The sequence below is a fragment of the Pseudophryne corroboree genome, chromosome 3, assembly GCF_028390025.1.
Source record: "Pseudophryne corroboree isolate aPseCor3 chromosome 3, aPseCor3.hap2, whole genome shotgun sequence".
Classification (NCBI taxonomy): Eukaryota; Metazoa; Chordata; class Amphibia; order Anura; family Myobatrachidae; genus Pseudophryne; species Pseudophryne corroboree.
Genome location: NC_086446.1, coordinates 652674329 through 652692005, shown reverse-complemented (window position 1 = coordinate 652692005; position 17677 = coordinate 652674329). Strand labels below are relative to the sequence as shown.

Sequence of the window (17677 nt, the reverse complement as noted above, 5' to 3'; positions counted from 1 at the left end):
AACATCATTTTGCCATGACTTTTATTTTTATTGACTTCTTTCGGAGTTAGTAGGTCTTCTCTTTTCAGTTTCAAGCATTTTTGCTTAGCAGCTTCGATCTCTTTTGGATCATAGCCTCGATCTAGGAAATTGTTCCCCATTCTGGTAAGTGATTGTTGTAATTCAGTTTGATTAGAGGTAATTCTTACAGCTCGAACAAGCTGTGAAAACGGAAGTCCCTTCTTCAACGGTTGGGGATGAAAGCTTGATGCAAGGAGCAAGCTATTTTTATCCGACAGTTTCCTAAATAAAGCAGTTTCAAAATGTCCATTGTTACATGAAATAGACACATCTAAAAACTGTATCACTGTCAGGCTAGCTGAATAAGTAAACCTAATGGACCCAGGTATGTGATTAAGGGAATCCACGAAGTCCCTCAGAGCTATATCAGTCCCAGTCCACACCAAAAACAAATCGTCTATGAAACGAACATAAAAAGCAATGTGCTGAGAAAATTCATGATTAGCCATAATATGCTTCCTTTCGTAATCATACATAAAGATATTCGCATACGATGGGGCCATGTTTGACCCCATCGCGGTCCCTTTGAGTTGTAAATAAAAAGTATTATCAAAAAGAAAATAGTTCTTGTGCAAAATTAACTCAATCAATAACATCAAAAATTCAGATGGTGGACCTTTGTAGTGTGGACTGGAGCCTACAACTCGACGGACCGCCTGTATTCCCTCATCATGATCAATATTTGTGTATAAACTGGCAACATCAAGTGTTACCAGATAACATCCAGTAGGGGGAGAACCAAAAGCAGATAATTTGTTAAGGAAATCAGTGGTATCTCTCAACCAGTAAGGAGTATTTTGAACCACTGGCTGCAAGTAGTAATCAATATACTGAGATATTGGTTGACATAGGGAGCCCATGGAAGAAATAATTGGTCTACCCGGTGGTGCTGTTGTCGATTTGTGGATTTTTGGTAGAATGTACAGTAACGGAATTTTGGGAAATTCCTGAGTCAAGAATTCTACAGTTTGTATGTCAACCCAACCATTTAATAGACCCATCTGCACTATGTTATCGATTTCTCTTTTGTATTTGTCAGTTGGATCAAACAACAATTTCTTATAGCAGACTGAGTCTGACAGTTGTCTCATGACCTCTCTTATATAGTCATCCCTGTTCAAAATCGCATTTCCTTTCCCGGTAGAGGATAGGAAAAAATGGGAAAACCCGCCTGTTGTTGACGCGTCAGTATCCAGACTCTCAAAAAAGGTGGTTTTACCTGTTCCAGGATCTACCGCCTTGAAAGAGCAGGCTGATCGTAAAATTTATAATACGCTCAAATCCATGTACACCTCTTCTGGGGCAATACTACGTCCCACTATTGCCTGTGCTTGGATTGCCAAAGCTATAATAAAGTGGTCAGGCTTGATACTTGAAGACTTGGATACTATGGAGAAATGTGATGTTGAATTGTTTTTACGTAACATTCAGGATTCGGCAGGATTTCTGGTAGAATCCATGAAAGACCTGGGTTCCATGGCTGCGGGAATTTCTTCCATGTCTGTATCAACTCGTCGAGGACTGTGGTTGCGCCAGTGGTCTGCCGATGCGGAATCCAGGAGAAGTGTGGAGACCCTACCCTACACAGGTCAGGCTCTTTTTGGGGAAGCGTTAGATGCGTGGATCTCCATGGCTACGGCGGGTAAGTCACCTTTTCTTCCCTCAGCTGCACCTGCTCTGAAGAAACCCTTTTCTTCTGCTACATCACAGCCCTTTCGGTCATGCCAAGCCCAGGAAGTCCAAGCCATCCAACACCTTCTTTCGGGGAGGTCGGCTGAAGTCCAAGAAACCTGCGGCTGCAGGTTCCCAGGAACAGAAGCCTGCTTCAGGTACACCAAAGTACCCCGCATGTCGGTGGACTGCACGTCCCGGAGGTGAGGCCGGTGGGAGCGAGACTCATTTCAGTCACGTCTGGGTGTCATCTGGCCTGGACCCCTGGGTGCAAGATATTGTGTCTCGGGGGTACAGGCTGGAATTTCAAAATCTCCCTCCTCACCGATTTTTCAAATCAGGCTTACCAGGTCTGCTGGCAGACAGGACTGTCCTGCAAAAAGCAGCCCAGAAGTTTGTGGAGGCACAGGTCATTGTGCCAGTACCACCTCATATACAAAACAAAGGTTACTATTCTAACCTTTTCGTGGTACCGAAACCGGATGGTTCGGTCAGGCCTATTCTGAACTTAAAATCACTGAACTCCTTTCTGAGGGAGTTCAAGTTCAAAATGGAGTTTCTAAGGGCATTGATATCAGGTCTGGAGGAGGGGGAATTCCGGGTATCCCTGGATATCAAGGATGCGTACCTCCACATTCCGATTTGGCTGCCGCATCAAGCTTATCTTCGATTCGCACTGTTGGACTGTCATTTTCAGTTCCAGGCCCTACCATTTGGCCTCTCCAAGGGTATTCACCAAGGTGATGGCGGAAATGATGATTATCCTCCGCAGACGGGGTGAACATAATTCCGTATCTGGACGATCTGTTGATGTAGGCATCGTCCAAGCAGAAGCTGTTACGGTCCATAGCTCTCACGACCCAGCTTCTCGGGTAACATGGTTGGATCCACAATTTTCCAAAATCACATTTGGAACCAACCAGGAGGTTGTCCTTTCTGGGAATGATCCTCGACCCGGAAGTGCAGAGGGTGTTTCTTCCAGAGGAAAAAGCGTTGGTGATACAAACAATGGTCCGGGGTGTCCTGAAGCCAACCCGGGTGTTGGTTCATCAGTGCATTCGCCTTCTGGGGAAGATGGTGGCGTCTTACGAGGCTTTGCAGTACGGGAGGTTTCACGCTCGGTCCTTTCAACTGGATCTCCTGGACAAGTGGTCGAGATCCCATCTAAACATGCACCAGAGAATATGTCTGTCACCAAAGGCCAGGATTTCACTCCTCTGGTGGCTGCAATTACCTCACCTTCTGGAGGACCGCAGGTTCGGGACTCAGGACTGGATCCTTCTAACCACGGATGCAAGTCTCTGGGGCTGGGGTACAGTCACTCAAGGGGAAAACCTTCCAAGGAAGGTGGTCAAGTCCGGAAAGCGGCCTGCCGATAAACATTCTGGAACTAAGAGCCGTCAACAACGGTCTTCTCCAAGCGGCCCATCTTCTGAGAAATAGGGCTGTTCAAGTGCAGTCGGACAATGTGACAACAGTGGCTTACATAAACTGACAGGGCCGTAACCAGAATCATCCCCTGGGCAGAAAAACACGCGTTGGCGCTGTCCGCAATCTTCATTCCGGGAATAGACAACTGGAAAGCGGACTTCCTCAGCAGGCACGATCTGCATCCAGGGGAGAGGGGTCTCCATCCGGAGGTGTTCAAGGAGGTAACAGATCTTTGGGGCGTCCCCCAGATCGACATGATGGCCTCACGTCTCAACAAGAAGCTGGTGATGCAGTTCCTCCAATCGGACTGGTTCAAGCCTCAACAGGAGGTTGAGGTCAAAGTTTTTACATAAAAGGCTGTCACGTTGTTGGGCTTAGCTTCTGCTAGACATGTGTCGGAGTTGGGGGGGCTTTGTCCTGTAAAAGCCCATACTTGATCTTCCATGAAGATAGAGCTGAGCTCCGGACACGTCAGCAGTTTTTTCCGAAGGTTGTGTCAACCAACCTATTGTGGTGCCAATGGCTACTGATGCCTCAATTTCATCAAAGTCCTTGGATGTTGTAAGGGCTCTGAAAATCTATGTGAAGAGGACTGCTCGTCACAGAAAATCGGACTCTGTTTATCCTGTATGATCCCAAGAAAATAAGGTGTCCTGCTTCTAAGCAGACGATCTCTCGCTGGATCAGGTTCACTATCCAGCATGCGTATTCTACGGCAGGATTGCCATGTCCTACAACTGTCAAGGCCCACTCTACTCGTAAGTTGGTGTCTTCCTGGGCGGCTGACCGGGGTGTCTCGGCGTTTCAACTTAGCCGAGCTGCAACTTGGTCTGGGTTGAACACGTTTGCAAAGTTCTACAAGTTTGATACTTTGGCCTCTGATGATCTGAAGTTCAGTCAATCAGTTCTGCAGGCGCTTCCGCGCTCTCCCTCCCATTCTGGAAGCTTTGGTACATCCCCATGGTACTAATGTGGACCCGGGCATCCTCTAGGACGTAAGAGAAAATAGGATTTTGGTTACCTACCGGTAAATCCTTTTCTCGTAGTCTGTAGAGGATGCTGGGCGCCCGCCCAGCGCTTCGTTTTCCTGCTATCGTTATTTGGTTCAGTACAACTTCGTTTTCGTTGAATACTGCATTGTTACTTGGTAAGTAATGTTATAGCGGTTGCTGAGTGTTCAAGCTAAGTTAGCTTGATGTGCCTTGTATGTGTGAGCTGGTATGAATCTTGCCACTATCTGTGTTAAATCCTTCTCTCGAAGATGGGCGTCTCCTCGGGCACAGTTTCTAGACTGAGTCTGCTAGGAGGTGCATAGAGGGAGGAGCCAGCCCACACTCTCAAACTCTTAAAGTGCCAATGGCTCCTGGTGGATCTGTCTATACCCCATGGTACTAATGTGGACCCCAGCATCCTCTACGGACTACGAGAAAAGGATTTACCGGTAGGTAACCAAAATCCTATTATTTTCTCCAGTCGCTGACTGTTACAAAAGTAATGTAATCTTTAAGCAAAAATACTGGCATTCTTATTATCACCAGTGAAATTGCTCCTCTGCTCCAAGGTCGCTGAGAGAGCACGTGATTAGCAATCTGTGCATGTATGTGGCTGCAAAGTAGTAATTAGCAGAACTACACTGGATTGATGTGCTATGTACATTAGTCTTGTCCAGCCACTGCTAGTTTCATATTCCCCCCAGGCATACACCAGGAAACGATATCTAAGGTTAAATGTCCATAAATTATATACAGTAGTTCCAGCCAATTCCAGTGGCCCAGAAAATATCAAAGAATTATACAAAGATTTGCATGAGTTATCTTACTTGAGTAATAATCACCAGGTAATATCCGTAGATTATGTAAACTGTTTACTTCCCAGAAAAGAGCACAAAACACAAAAAATGTGGTCACAAGTTAATTTACCATAGACATCAATTTTTATTTTAGTTTATTTTTTTAATGTCAAACCAGGTTATATAAAATTTGTGCACAAAAAACTACCGTAATATACATAATGCCCTATAGCTAGCTGGGAACATCACATCCAAACCAAAAATCTGATATTACATGTGATATCATATTTGAGAGACCCTTTAAATGCTAAATCATTTGTAGTGAAATCTTTGCGTGTGACTGTGCCTTTATACTGCTTTCTTTGTTGCGTTGTCCAATAATGGTTCCTCAGTGGTTACCCAAGTTGAGAAAATAATGCAGCTGTGTTAATGAACAGAGTTATTCCCTTGTTATCTGCAGCTGACAGGAGCATATGAATTGGTTTGGAATGCTTGTTAGAGAAGGTATTGACATTCCATGACAGCTGCTTGCAGATCAGGTCATTCACCAAACAGATATGTATTCACATTGCAATAACGTTTTATGCCTTTGTCTCTGCATTGGATGCTTTGGCCTACTGGGATTAAACATTTTACAGCACTATATGTATGATGCCAGACAGTGGGGGGTTTTTTGTTTGTTTTTTATTCACTTGCAGTCATCAATTTGTAAGGTAATTATTGCCAATAGATATCTTTCCAACAAATCACTATAACTGTATTCATCAAACCTATTTGTTTCAACAAAGTTAATGTACTTTAAATTGTACATGTTGCTTTCTGCATTATTTGCATCTTAGTACAGTATATAGGGAAGGGAATGGCTGACAGACAGAATGTCTGCAAGCACAAAAGGGGACACACCGTTATGTTGGACCTGACATGCTGACATTATAGAAGTTTAAACATGATGGTAAAGCATCATGCTTAAAGTGCTAATGCTAAGATTGTCCCAGTGCTTTACATCACATTACTAGGTTGTTGGCATGTAGGCTTTGTCATTCTGCCCCCATTCTACTTATTGACATTCTAACTGTCAATAACTAAATCCTGTATATAGAAACTCATTCATAGAGCATTGGCATTGTCTGTATTTGGATGTAGTCAGAATACCAACAGCGGGATCCGGACTCTTCCTGCCGTGCTAGGGTTAGGCTTCAGGGGGGTGGGGTAGGGTTTAAATACTTACTGGGATCAATCGGAATTTTGACTGTTGGGATGCCACTGTCTGCATCCTGATTGCCGGGATTTCGTTCCCAACCCGCATGAAGTAAAATATCCAATAGAAAATGTATACGTACATGGACAGTTAGCAAGCCATTTGTTTTCTTGTACATTTGCTGTGTTGTTGCCCTAGTTATGGTCAGTGACATTTTATGCGAATAAGGAGGGAGACAAGGAAGTGAAAATTGTTGTTCTTTTTTATGAACTTTATTTAATGAGAGCTCTAGTAGAATAGGGTACTTGTAGAAGAGTATATAAACTGTTGCTAACAGGTTGAGTATCCCTTATCCAAAATGCTTGGGACCAACAGTGTTTTAGATATTGAATTTTTCCTTATTTTTGAATAATTGCATACCATAATGAGATATCATGGTGATGGGACCTAAGTCTAAGCACAGAATACATTTATGTTTCATATACACCTTATACACACAGCCTGGTGGTCTTTTTAGCTTAATATTTTTAATAACTTTGTGTATTAAACAAAGTGTGTGTACGTTGAGCCATCAGAAAACAAAGGTTTCACTATCTCAGTCTCACTCAAAAATTCCGTATTTCAGAATATTCCGTATTTCGGAATATTTGGATATGGGATACTCAACCTGTATTAAGAACAAGTACTAAGGAAAGGACATCATTCATGTAAGCATTGGCAAAATTTTATTGTAGACCAACAAATAAAGATCTGTGTTATGATCCTGGAGGAGGTGTGTTATAGAGAGGGGGTGGCAGTACTGAGTGGGATGGTACTTCTAGAATACTATAAAAGTATAGTGAGAAAAGAGACCATGGTGACCGTTTATCTATCCTGTATTACTTATGCGAATATAGGATGGCAGTGCTTCTAAGGTCTGGAAAAAGATTTGAGGGAGTTGAACCACACGCTGGGAATAACTTCCATCCAGTAAGTAGTAGTAGTGTATAATTTTAGTCTAAAACGAAGTATGGTACTTACTAATGTCCATTTCAGAGAAGGGTGTTCATGAAATTTCAGATAGTATTTATGGTTTTTAAATAGACAAATATTTCTCCTACGTCCTAGAGGATGCTTGGGACTCCGTAAGGACCATGGGGTATAGACGGGATCCACTGGAGACATGGGCACACTATAAGACTTTGAATGGGTGTCAACTGGCTCCTCCCTCCTATGCCCCTCCTCCAGACCTCAGTTAGACTCTGTGCCCAGGAGTCACTGGACACACACTAGGGGAGCTCTCCTGAGTTTCTCTGAAAAGACTTTGTTAGGTTTTTTATTTTCAGGGAGACCTGCTGGCTACAGGCTCCCTGCATCGAGGGACTGAGGGGAGAGAAGTCAGACCTACTTCTTCTTAGTTAAGGGCTCTGCTTCTTAGGCTACTGGACACCATTAGCTCCAGAGGGTTCGATCACTTGGTGCGCCTAGCTGCTTGTTCCCGGAGCCGCGCCTTCACCCCCCTCACAGAAGCCAGAAGAAAGAAGCCGGGTGAGTATGAGAAGAACAGAAGACATCAGACGGCAGAAGACTTCAGTAACGGAGGTACAGTGCGGCGGTCGCGCTGCGCTCCATGCTCCCACACACAAACGGCACTCACAGGGTGCAGGGCGCTGGGGGGGAGCGCTCTGGACAGCAGTTACTGAGTCTCTCTTTTTCATTGGCAAGAAGTCATATTCGGGCCCCGGCACCAGGTACGTTACCCCCGCCAGCATACAGCAGCGATTGCGCTGCGTGCCATTGCTCCCATACACACCAACGGTTACATGGGTGCAGGGCGCAGGGGGGGCGCCCTGGACAGCATTATATATGTTATTTGAGGAGGTATATAGTGTGTGGACACTATATACGGTCCCCTGTCTGCATTTAATACTATATTATAACGGGGCTGAAGCGCGCCGAAGAGAGGGCGGGGCTTAGCCCCCACAGCAGTGTTCAGCGCCATTTTCTCTCTGTCCCCGCCAAAAATGTGTACAAACATGGAGGGGCACAGATTTTTAGTGTTATAATGAATATAGCACTGTTTTTTAGAAAGAGGTATATAATCATTGCTGTGCATGTTTCTCTGTGTGTTCCCTGTCAGAATACCCACTATAGTCCACATGTGTCTACACAATCAGCTATGGGAATCACTGTCTGCATCGCCGACGCCTGTTGGTACTTGATGCTGTAGAGGCAGAGTCAACAGGTCGGTAGTTGTATGCTTGTTAAAAGTAAACACTGTATGGGAGACACAGTAGTATGTGGGTGACCCTGGCGGCACCAACTGTTATTACTGGGTGTAAATTAACATGCTGTAACTGCCTTATACCTGTATATATATATATTTATATGTATGCTACGGTTCCATGGGCCTGTAGCTCGTGCACAGACTCTGTAGTATATGTGTGGGAGTGTTATTAAAATTATTTACGTATATTCCCCTCGGACCGACTACTGGGTTGTCTGTCGACCATAAGGTTTCCTGTTAGATCAACAATTGGGCATTCAGTACATGGTCATACACATTCCGAACACATTAATGTCGCTAAGAACCCGAAGGTTCCGGACAATCCGCTTATATGTATGTTTTATATATACATATATATATATATATATATATGTGTGTATGTGTATATATATATATATATATATATATATATATATATATATATAAATTTAGGATATGTGTGCAATTGTGTATTACATTATGTATATTCTTATTATGATTTATAATGAATGCTGAAGTAATAGTATTCCTTCTCATGTGCTGGTCGCTCTGTTGATAAAGCTCTAGGTCGACCGTGATGAGTTTGTCTCAGATCCTCTCAAGGGCCAATATTTACTAATATTCGTGTTTTGGCCGTTTTGAAGGGTGTTTGAACTCGAATGGTATCGGGTGCATTTTACTGCAACTTTTTGAATCCTGATACGATCATTCACTAAGCTGCCGAGTTTTACACAATCGTTTTTTCCGATGTCGATGTGATTCGTAATATCAGGCAGTGTTTTACGGGAGTGATGAGTAAAACACTGCCTGACAAAACACAAGGAATCCCGGCCGGATCTGTGAGATCCGTGCAGGGCTTCATTGTGTACCTTAAAAAGTTGATTAAACTGTTTAAAAATCTGAAAAAAATTGCGTGGGGTCCCCCCTCCTAAGCACAACCAGCCTCGGGCTCTTTGAGCCGTTCCTGGTTGAAAAAAAGTGGGGGGAAAAATGACAGGGGTCCCCCCATATTTAATCAACCAGCACTGAGCTCTGGTCCTGGTTCCAAAAATACGGGGGACAAAAAGCGTAGGGGTCCCCCATATTTCTGAAACCAGCACCGGGCTCCACTAGCTGGGGAGATAATGCCACAGCCGGGGGACACTTTGATATCGGTCCCTGCGGCCGTGCCATTAAAACCCCAACTAGTCACCCCTGGCCGGGGTACCCTGGAGGAGTGGGGACCCCTTCAATCAAGGGGTCCCCCCCCTCCAGCCACCCAAGGGCCAGGGGTGAAGCCCGAGGCTGTCCCCCCATCCAAGGGCGGCAGATGAGGGGCTGATAGCCAATTGTGAATATTGTTTTTAGTAGCAGTACTACAAGTCCCAGCAAGCCTCCCCCGCAAGCTGGTACTTGGAGAACCACAAGTACCAGCATGCGGTGGAAAACCGTGCCCGCTGGTACCTGTAGTACTACTACTAAAAAAATACCCCAATAAAAACAGGACACACACACCGTGACCGTACAACTTTATTACATACATGCACACCAACATACACACATACTTACCTATGTTCCCACGAGGCTCGGTCCTCTTCTCCATGTAGAATCCTTGGGGTACCTGTGAAAAAAATTATACTCACATAATCCAGTGAAGAATCCGGCCTTTGAATAATCCACGTACTTGGCACACAAAAAAACGCAAACCCGACCACGCACTGAGAGGGGTCCCATGTTTACACATGGGACCCCTTTCCCCCGACTGCCAGGACCCCCCTGACTCCTGTCAAAGAGGGTCCCTTCAGCCAATCAGGGAGCGCCACGTCGTGGCACCCTCCTGATTGGCTGTGTGCTCCTGTAGTGTCTGTCAGGCAGCACACGGCACAGATACAATGTAGCGCCTATGCGCTCCATTGTAGCCAATGGTGGGAACTTTGCGGTCAGCGGTGAGGTTGCTTTCGGTCAACCTCTGACCGCAAAGTTCCCACCATTGGCTACAATGGAGCGCATAGGCGCTACATTGTATCACTGCCGTGTGCTGCCTGACAGACACTACAGGAGCACACAGCCAATCAGGAGGGTGCCACGACGTGGCGCTCCCTGATTGGCTGAAGGGACCCTCTTTGACAGGAGTCAGGGGGGGTCGGGGAAAGGGGTCCCATGTGTAAACATGGGACCCCTTTCAGTGCGTGGTCGGGTTTGCGGTTTTTTTTTTTTGCCAAGTACGTGGATTATTCAAAGGCCGAATTCTTCACTGGATTATGTGAGTATAATTTTGTCCACAGGTACCCCTAGGATTCTACATGGAGAAGAGGACCGAGTCTCGTGGGAACATAGGTAAGTATGTGTGTATGTTGGTGTGCATGTATGTAATAAAGTTGTACTGTCACGGTGTGTGTGTCCTGTTTTTATTGGGGTATTTTTTTAGTAGTAGTACTACAGGTACCAGCGAGCCCGGTTTTCCTCTGCATGCTGGTACTTGTGGTTCTCCAAGTACCAGCTTGCGGGGGAGGCTTGCTGGGACTTGTAGTACTGCTACTAAAAACAATATTCACAATTGGCTATCAGCCCCCCATCTGCCGCCCTTGGATGGGGGGACAGCCTCGGGCTTCACCCCTGGCCCTTGGGTGGCTGGAGGGGGGGGACCCCTTGATTGAAGGGGTCCCCACTCCTCCAGGGTACCCCGGCCAGGGGTGACTAGTTGGGGTTTTAATGGCACGGCCGCAGGGACCGATATCAAAGTGTCCCTGTGCATTATCTCCCCAGCTAGTGGAGCCCGGTGCTGGTTTCAGAAATACGGGGGACCCCTACGCTTTTTGTCCCCCGTATTTTCGGAACCAGGACCAGGCACAGAGCCCGGTGCTGGTTGATTAAATATGGGGGAACCCCTGTCCTTTTTTTTCCCCATATTTTTTCAACCAGGACCGGCTCAAAGAGCCCGAGGCTGGTTATGCTTAGGAGGGGGGACCCCACGCAATATTTTTTCCCGTTTTAACACTAAACAGACCCTTTCCCATAGATAACCATGCACAGATCTCACTGATCCATGCATGGTTATCCAAACTCGACTGGAAAAAGCAGGACTATTTTATTGCTGCTTTTTTAACGAATCGAAAAAAAACAGACCCGCACTTGAGCACTCAGAAACTAACACCCAAATACGAATGAATAGTGAATGCCCGTATTCTATGAAATAACAGCCGCGTTTGACTGATGGTCTATTCATTCGTATTTGTGAACGTTGTCATTCAAACCATTACGAATAGTCCAAACACTGCCGAGATTGGTGCTTAGTGAATTCCCGGATTGGGACTTAGAAAAAAAAAAACACAAATCGGCCAAACTCCGATTTTTAGTAAATCCTGGCCAAGGAGTCCGAATGTTTATTCTTTTCCCGCTGCGGATAGAATACTGTGAAAGTCAACTCCTGGTCGACACGGGGCCCAGTCACAAAGGATCGTACACAGGAAGCGAAGTGATATTTTATTCTTTACTTTGGAGTTATTTGCATTACCTGCACATGGGGGAGTGTTTTTTTATTCGGAAAGGCATCCGATAGAATTACCCTATAGAGAGAGGGGATGTGTCTTATGTTGATTCTTCTCTATAACATGGCGGCAGGTTGCCGTGCGACTGCAGAAGAAATGCTGAGGCCGAATCCGAGAGATACTGGAGTGTTTCCCTGGGACGGTGTACCGCTGTTTGGGAGGCCTCAGTTCAGTTCAGTCAATCTTGGCAGATATGGCGGGTAAGTCTAACTTTGTGAGTTAGATTCCCTCACAACGGTTGGTGACGCATTCGGTTGTGGGATGCAGTCATTTTAACCGGTTTGATACCCTTCTTTTTTCCTTTTCGGTGCAGACTGTGGAAGGTGAAAAGGTAAGAGTTCTGCAGCCTTGTTAGGTTCGCAGAAGTGGATGTTGCTTTCTGTTTCTACCACATCCACCACATGTCGCTGGGTCTATGTGGCTGGAGCCCACTCCGGTGGGAACTCGTCTACTATTCTTCAGTCAGTCCGGGAATGGACTTGGACCTGTGAGTTACTAATAGAATCCAAAGGGGGACATGCTGGAGTTTACAGATGATTCCCCTCACTGATTTTCGAATAGATCTTAGCGATTCCCCTCTGGAAGGGGAGGTAGTACGCGACGCCATTCCAGAGTTGCGTCAGGTTCAGGACATTGTCCTGCTGTCCCTAAAAAAAAAAAAATCAAAGATTTCTACTTGCGAAGGGAGCTCCAGCACGTAAAGGTAGAAAAGGGGTTGAATGCGTTTTTTTCTCCGCATTCGGCTTACCTGGGTTGATATCCAGGATTGTCTTTGCCATTTCACCGGAGTGATGGCAGTATGATGGGTTTCTTTCAATAGTAAGAGCCATTGTTATTCTGTACTGAGACGCTCTCCTAAATAAGGCGAGGTCAAGAAACAAGTGGTGCAAATCGTTGTTTCTCTCTGACTGTTCTTCAACACAGGGAATGGCTGTTGTTCCCAACGACGCAGATGTCGGTGGTGGGTATCAGAGTAGATAATGAACTGTTGAGGTTCTGTGTTTTCCTGTGGAAAGAGGTCTGAGGATCCAGAGTCTGATCGGATTTGCAGTGACAATCCATCAATATGTACCGTTGATGAAGAAGAGGGTGCGGTCTAAGAGGCTTTTCGGTGAGCAGGTCATATGCCAGAGTGGTTTTCACGGGGCCAGTTGGAAATGTGGTCCGGGTCTCACCTGCACATGCGCCAGAATATAATTCTAATGGCCAGGATATTGCTCCTGTGGTGTCTGCTCAGTTCTCACCTCCTAGAGGGAAGAAGGTTCGAATCCAGGATGGGATCCTGGTGTCCGTGCATGCAGATCTCCGAGACTGGGGAGCATTCCTTGCAAGGGAAGTATTTCCAGTGGAAAAGGTCAAGCTGGGAAGCTTGTTTGCAATAAGTTTTCTTGAATTAAGAGCTATTTTCAATGAACATATGCTTTGTAATCTGCTGTGTTAATTCTGTCGGACGACTTGACAGCTGTGGTGTTAGTATGCCGCTAGGGCGGAACATGGAGCAAAGCGGCAATGGCAGATGCCGTAAAAGTTTTCCGCTGGGTGAAAAGACTGGTAAATGCTATATTAGCAGTCTTCGGTCCGGATGTGAACGACGGAGAAATAGATTCCTCTGCAGATGCGATCTCCATCTAGGAGATATACAGTCGTCATCGAGAAGTTTCACTGAAGCGACAGGTCTTTGAGGTGTTCCTCAATTCGACATATAGGTGTCTCGCCTCAACGAGAGATCTCAGGGATATTGTTCCAGGTCAGGGGACACTCAAGCTATAGCAGTGGACGTCCTCGGGACACCTTGGGTGTTTTCAGTCGGTCTATGTGTCCCCTCCGTTTTCACTTTTCTGAGGGTGATTTACATAAGACGAACAAAGGTTCAGGCGATCCTCATTGTTCCGGTCTGAACATGGAGGGCTTGGTATCCAGTTCTTCAAGATTTACTCATAGAAGATTCCTGGCCTCTTCCTCTACGTGAGGAACTGTTACAGCAAGATCCGGGCGTGTATCAAGACTTATCGCGGCTGCGTTTGGCGGCGTTGCGGTTGAACGCCATATCCTAGCCAGAAAGGGTATTCCCAGTGAAGTCATATCCACTTTTCTTCAGGCTAGAACAGAAGTAACGGCAAAGCCTTCCCACCGTGTTTGGAGAAAATATGTGTCTTGGTGTGAATCCAACAAGGCTACTTCGGAAGCTTCAGGTGGGTCGTTCTTCTCCATTCTTTGCAAGCAGGTGTGGGTGCAGGCCTAAAGTTAGGCTCCATTCAAGTGCGGTTTTGGCCTTATAAATTTTTCTTTCAAGAAAGAATTGGCGACCTTTCCGGAAGTTCGGACCTTCGTGGAAGGAGTACTGCATATCCAACCTCCATTTGTGCCCCCACAATGATTGGAACCTTTCTGAAAGGTTGTGTAAAATTCTCTCTTGGAGAGTGGTCATGCTTTTGGCTTTGGCGTCGGCACGGCGGGTGTCGGAGGTAGCGGCTGGGTCTCACAAGAGCCCCTGTTTGATCTTCAAGGAGGATAGAGCGAAAGTGAGAACTCGGATAATAGTTCTGCCAACAGTGGTTTAGGTGTTTCGCAGAAACCAGCCTATTTGATGCCTGTGGTTACTTAAGCTGATTCAAGGTCTCTCAATGTAGTCGGAGCTTTGAATATTTATGTCGCCAATTTGGCTCAGATTGCGGAAACAGAGGCTCTGTTTGTCTGGGATGCTCCCAACGTGATTGGGGCGCCTGCGTCTCTGCAGTCGGTTACACGCTAGATCTGTGATCCGATTCGGCGTGCTCGTTCTACGGCTTTATTGCCGTTACCGAATTCGGTGGTGACCCATTCTACTAGGAAGGTGGGCTTTCTTGGGCGGATGCCCGAGGAGTCTCGGTGATTCAACTTTGCAGAGCGGATACTTGGTCGGGTTCAAACACTTTTTGCTAAGCTCTACAAGTTTGATACCCTGGCTGATGGGGACCTCATGTTGCTCAATCGGTGCTGCAGAGTCGTCCGCACTCTCCCGCCCGGTCTGGAGCTTTGGTATAAACCCCATGGTCCTTACGGAGTCCCCAGCATCCTCTAGGACGTAGGAGAAAATAGGATTTTAATACCTACTGGTAAATCATTTCTCTTAGTCCGTAGAGAATGCTGGGCGCCCGTCCCAGTGCGTACTGTGTCTGCAGTTAATGGTTATGGTTACACTCTGGTGGGGTTTCTTTTCTGTCAGGCTGTTGCTGATGTTGTGCATGCCATGGCAGGTGGTGTCTTATTATTGGTTGTGTTACATATTCTCTCAGCATGTGGCTGTGTATTTTTTCATGCCGTTGGCTGGTATTCTTTTGATACTCACGTTCTGCGGTATGTTCGTGGTGTGAGCTGGTATGACACTCACCGTGTTTATACAATAAATTCTTTCCTCGAAATGTCCGTCTCCCTGGGCACAGTTTTCTAACTGAGGTCTGGAGGAGGGGCATAGAGGGAGGAGCCAGTTCACACCCATTCAAAGTCTTTTAGTGTGCCCATGTCTCCTGCGGATCCAGTCTATACCCCATGGTCCTTACAGATGCCCCAGCATCCTCTACGGACTAAGACAAAAGGATTTACCGGTAGGTATTAAAATCCTATTTTTATTAAGGGCTCTACACCTTGGATGAGGTAATACAACCTTCAGTTTAGACTATTGCAGCACCTCTTTGCAGTGGAGATGTCTCCTATACACTCTCACAGTGGGAACTTTTATTATTCTTTATATAGCAACGCCATTGTGTGCAGCTGTGTACAACTTATGTCACTCCCTGACCCATTGGTGCTTACAGTCCATATTCAATGTTGCACAAGAACACATAGGCATTAGGGTTAATTTTGTCACATTCCAAGTTATTTACCTATATGTGTTTGGAGTGTGGGGAGGAAACCATGCAAACACTGGAAGATTCCACAAACTCCACACCGATATGGTCCTGGTCGGGTATGAAAGTCAAGACCCCTGTGCTGTGAGGCATGAATGCTAACCGCTATGCTGCCTAAACATCTGCTGGAAGACTGTAAAAATGACAGCGGATCTCGGAGATGGTTGTCATTTCACTAGGGTGTTTCATCCGGTCTGTCTTGTAGAGTTCGAGCATGTTCCCAGTACAGGTGAGTGAGGATGTTGGCATGATACTGTAAAATGACTAATTAGTATTATGTCGAATGGGAAGTTACAGTTTGTAAGGTTAAAAGTATTGTAATCCATAACAGTAAATGGATCCAGGCATTTAAAGTTAGAACAGTTTCACTGATTATATGTACTACTTAATATCATGGTTTTTTTTCAAGCCAACTTGTTATGAGTTTTCAGCTGTAGCAGGCAGCATATTTGAATGTCCAGCTTGAATTTTGGGGCCAGGTTCAGAAATGTATTGCATATTTAAGCAAATAGAGGTATAAAATAATAGTGATGATCAGATAATCTATTCTAATACTTTGCACCTACCACCTAATTATATCATTAATTAGTGTACCTTGCTTTTTATTACAGCCATACCTCTTCAAGAACCTCTAGGTTGTACAGTCCGTATACATGGCTGATTGCAGTCCTGCTAATGCCATTGTTTTTCAGGTCAGTGGAAGCAATGTTCAGAAGAACTTATGAAAATAGAGATGATGTCACCACGGAAACCACCATTGTTCCTAACAAAAGAGGCAGCCTCGGTGTACCATGATATGAGTAAGTGCCATTGATGTTTTGTAAGTGGAGGTTTTAAGTAGAAAAAAGTGCGCACAGAATTATCTTTGTGTGTATAGATTTCTATTTGCTGAACAATAATGACTATCATCATATATGAACAAGAATGATATAGACAAAATTGAGCTGCATGTACAGACGACTGAAGACCACATTAAACGACCAGCGTGTTCATGCATTGTTCAAGCGTACACGCTGGACGATATGAATGATAGATCTTTTTTTTTTTTTAAAGTTATCGTTCATATCATACATTCATATCGCCCAGTGTATAGGGGGTAGGGAGGCCAATCCCGGGATTGGGATAGTGCGGATCCCGGGATTTAGGGTCAACAACGGCTGGGATTCAATTCCGTGATTGGTAGTGCAGTCATAGGTCACGCTGCACCGTCACTCGCCGCCGAGGGGGAGAAGAGGATGTTTTCCACTCGCCCGCCCTGCATGTATGGCGAGTTATGTGTGCAGGGGGTAAATTTACTAAGATGGGAGTTCTATTTAAGATGGGATGTTGCCCAAAGCAACCAATCAGCTTCTACTTCTCATTTATCTAGCACCTTCTAGAAGGTAATACCTGGAATCTGATTGGTTGCTATGGGCAACATCCCATCTTAAATAGAACTCCCATCTTAGTAAATTTACCCCCAGGTCGGGTCGAGGAGGGGCGGCCACATAGGGAAACGCCAATCCCGGGAATCCCGGGATTAACCATTTTTCAATCCCGATACCCGGGATTGGAAAAATGGCCCGGGATTGGCCTCCCTAGTAGGGAAACTGTAGTTGTTGGCACGTCCAGTAAACTCAATGGGGTATATGCAATAGCGGGCGAATTTCAGAAAAAGGCGAATTCCGGAACGTTTTCGCCTCAAAAAATCAATTCGCCTATGCAGTGCAGTACTTTTTCGCAAAAAAACGGACCGTCAAAATTCGCCTTTTCTCAATTCGCCTTTTTCCGCATTCGCCTTTTCTGCAATGGTACAGATGCTGCAATTCGCCTCCAGCATATTCAATTCAAGTTTGGAAATTCGCCTGCAGTGCTTTTAGACAGCAAATT

The 17677-nt window shown here is 45.5% G+C and overlaps 1 protein-coding gene across 1 annotated transcript in view; it reads left to right on the top strand.

The window, feature by feature from the left end:
* Positions 1 to 17677, top strand: part of RTKN2 (rhotekin 2) — a 414584-nt gene that overhangs the window by 352094 nt on the left and 44813 nt on the right. Inside the window, exon 11 of the mRNA XM_063961816.1 lies at positions 16501 to 16608. Within this exon, the coding sequence (XP_063817886.1) occupies positions 16501 to 16608 (108 nt within the window). The remainder of the gene's footprint in view (positions 1 to 16500; positions 16609 to 17677) is intronic.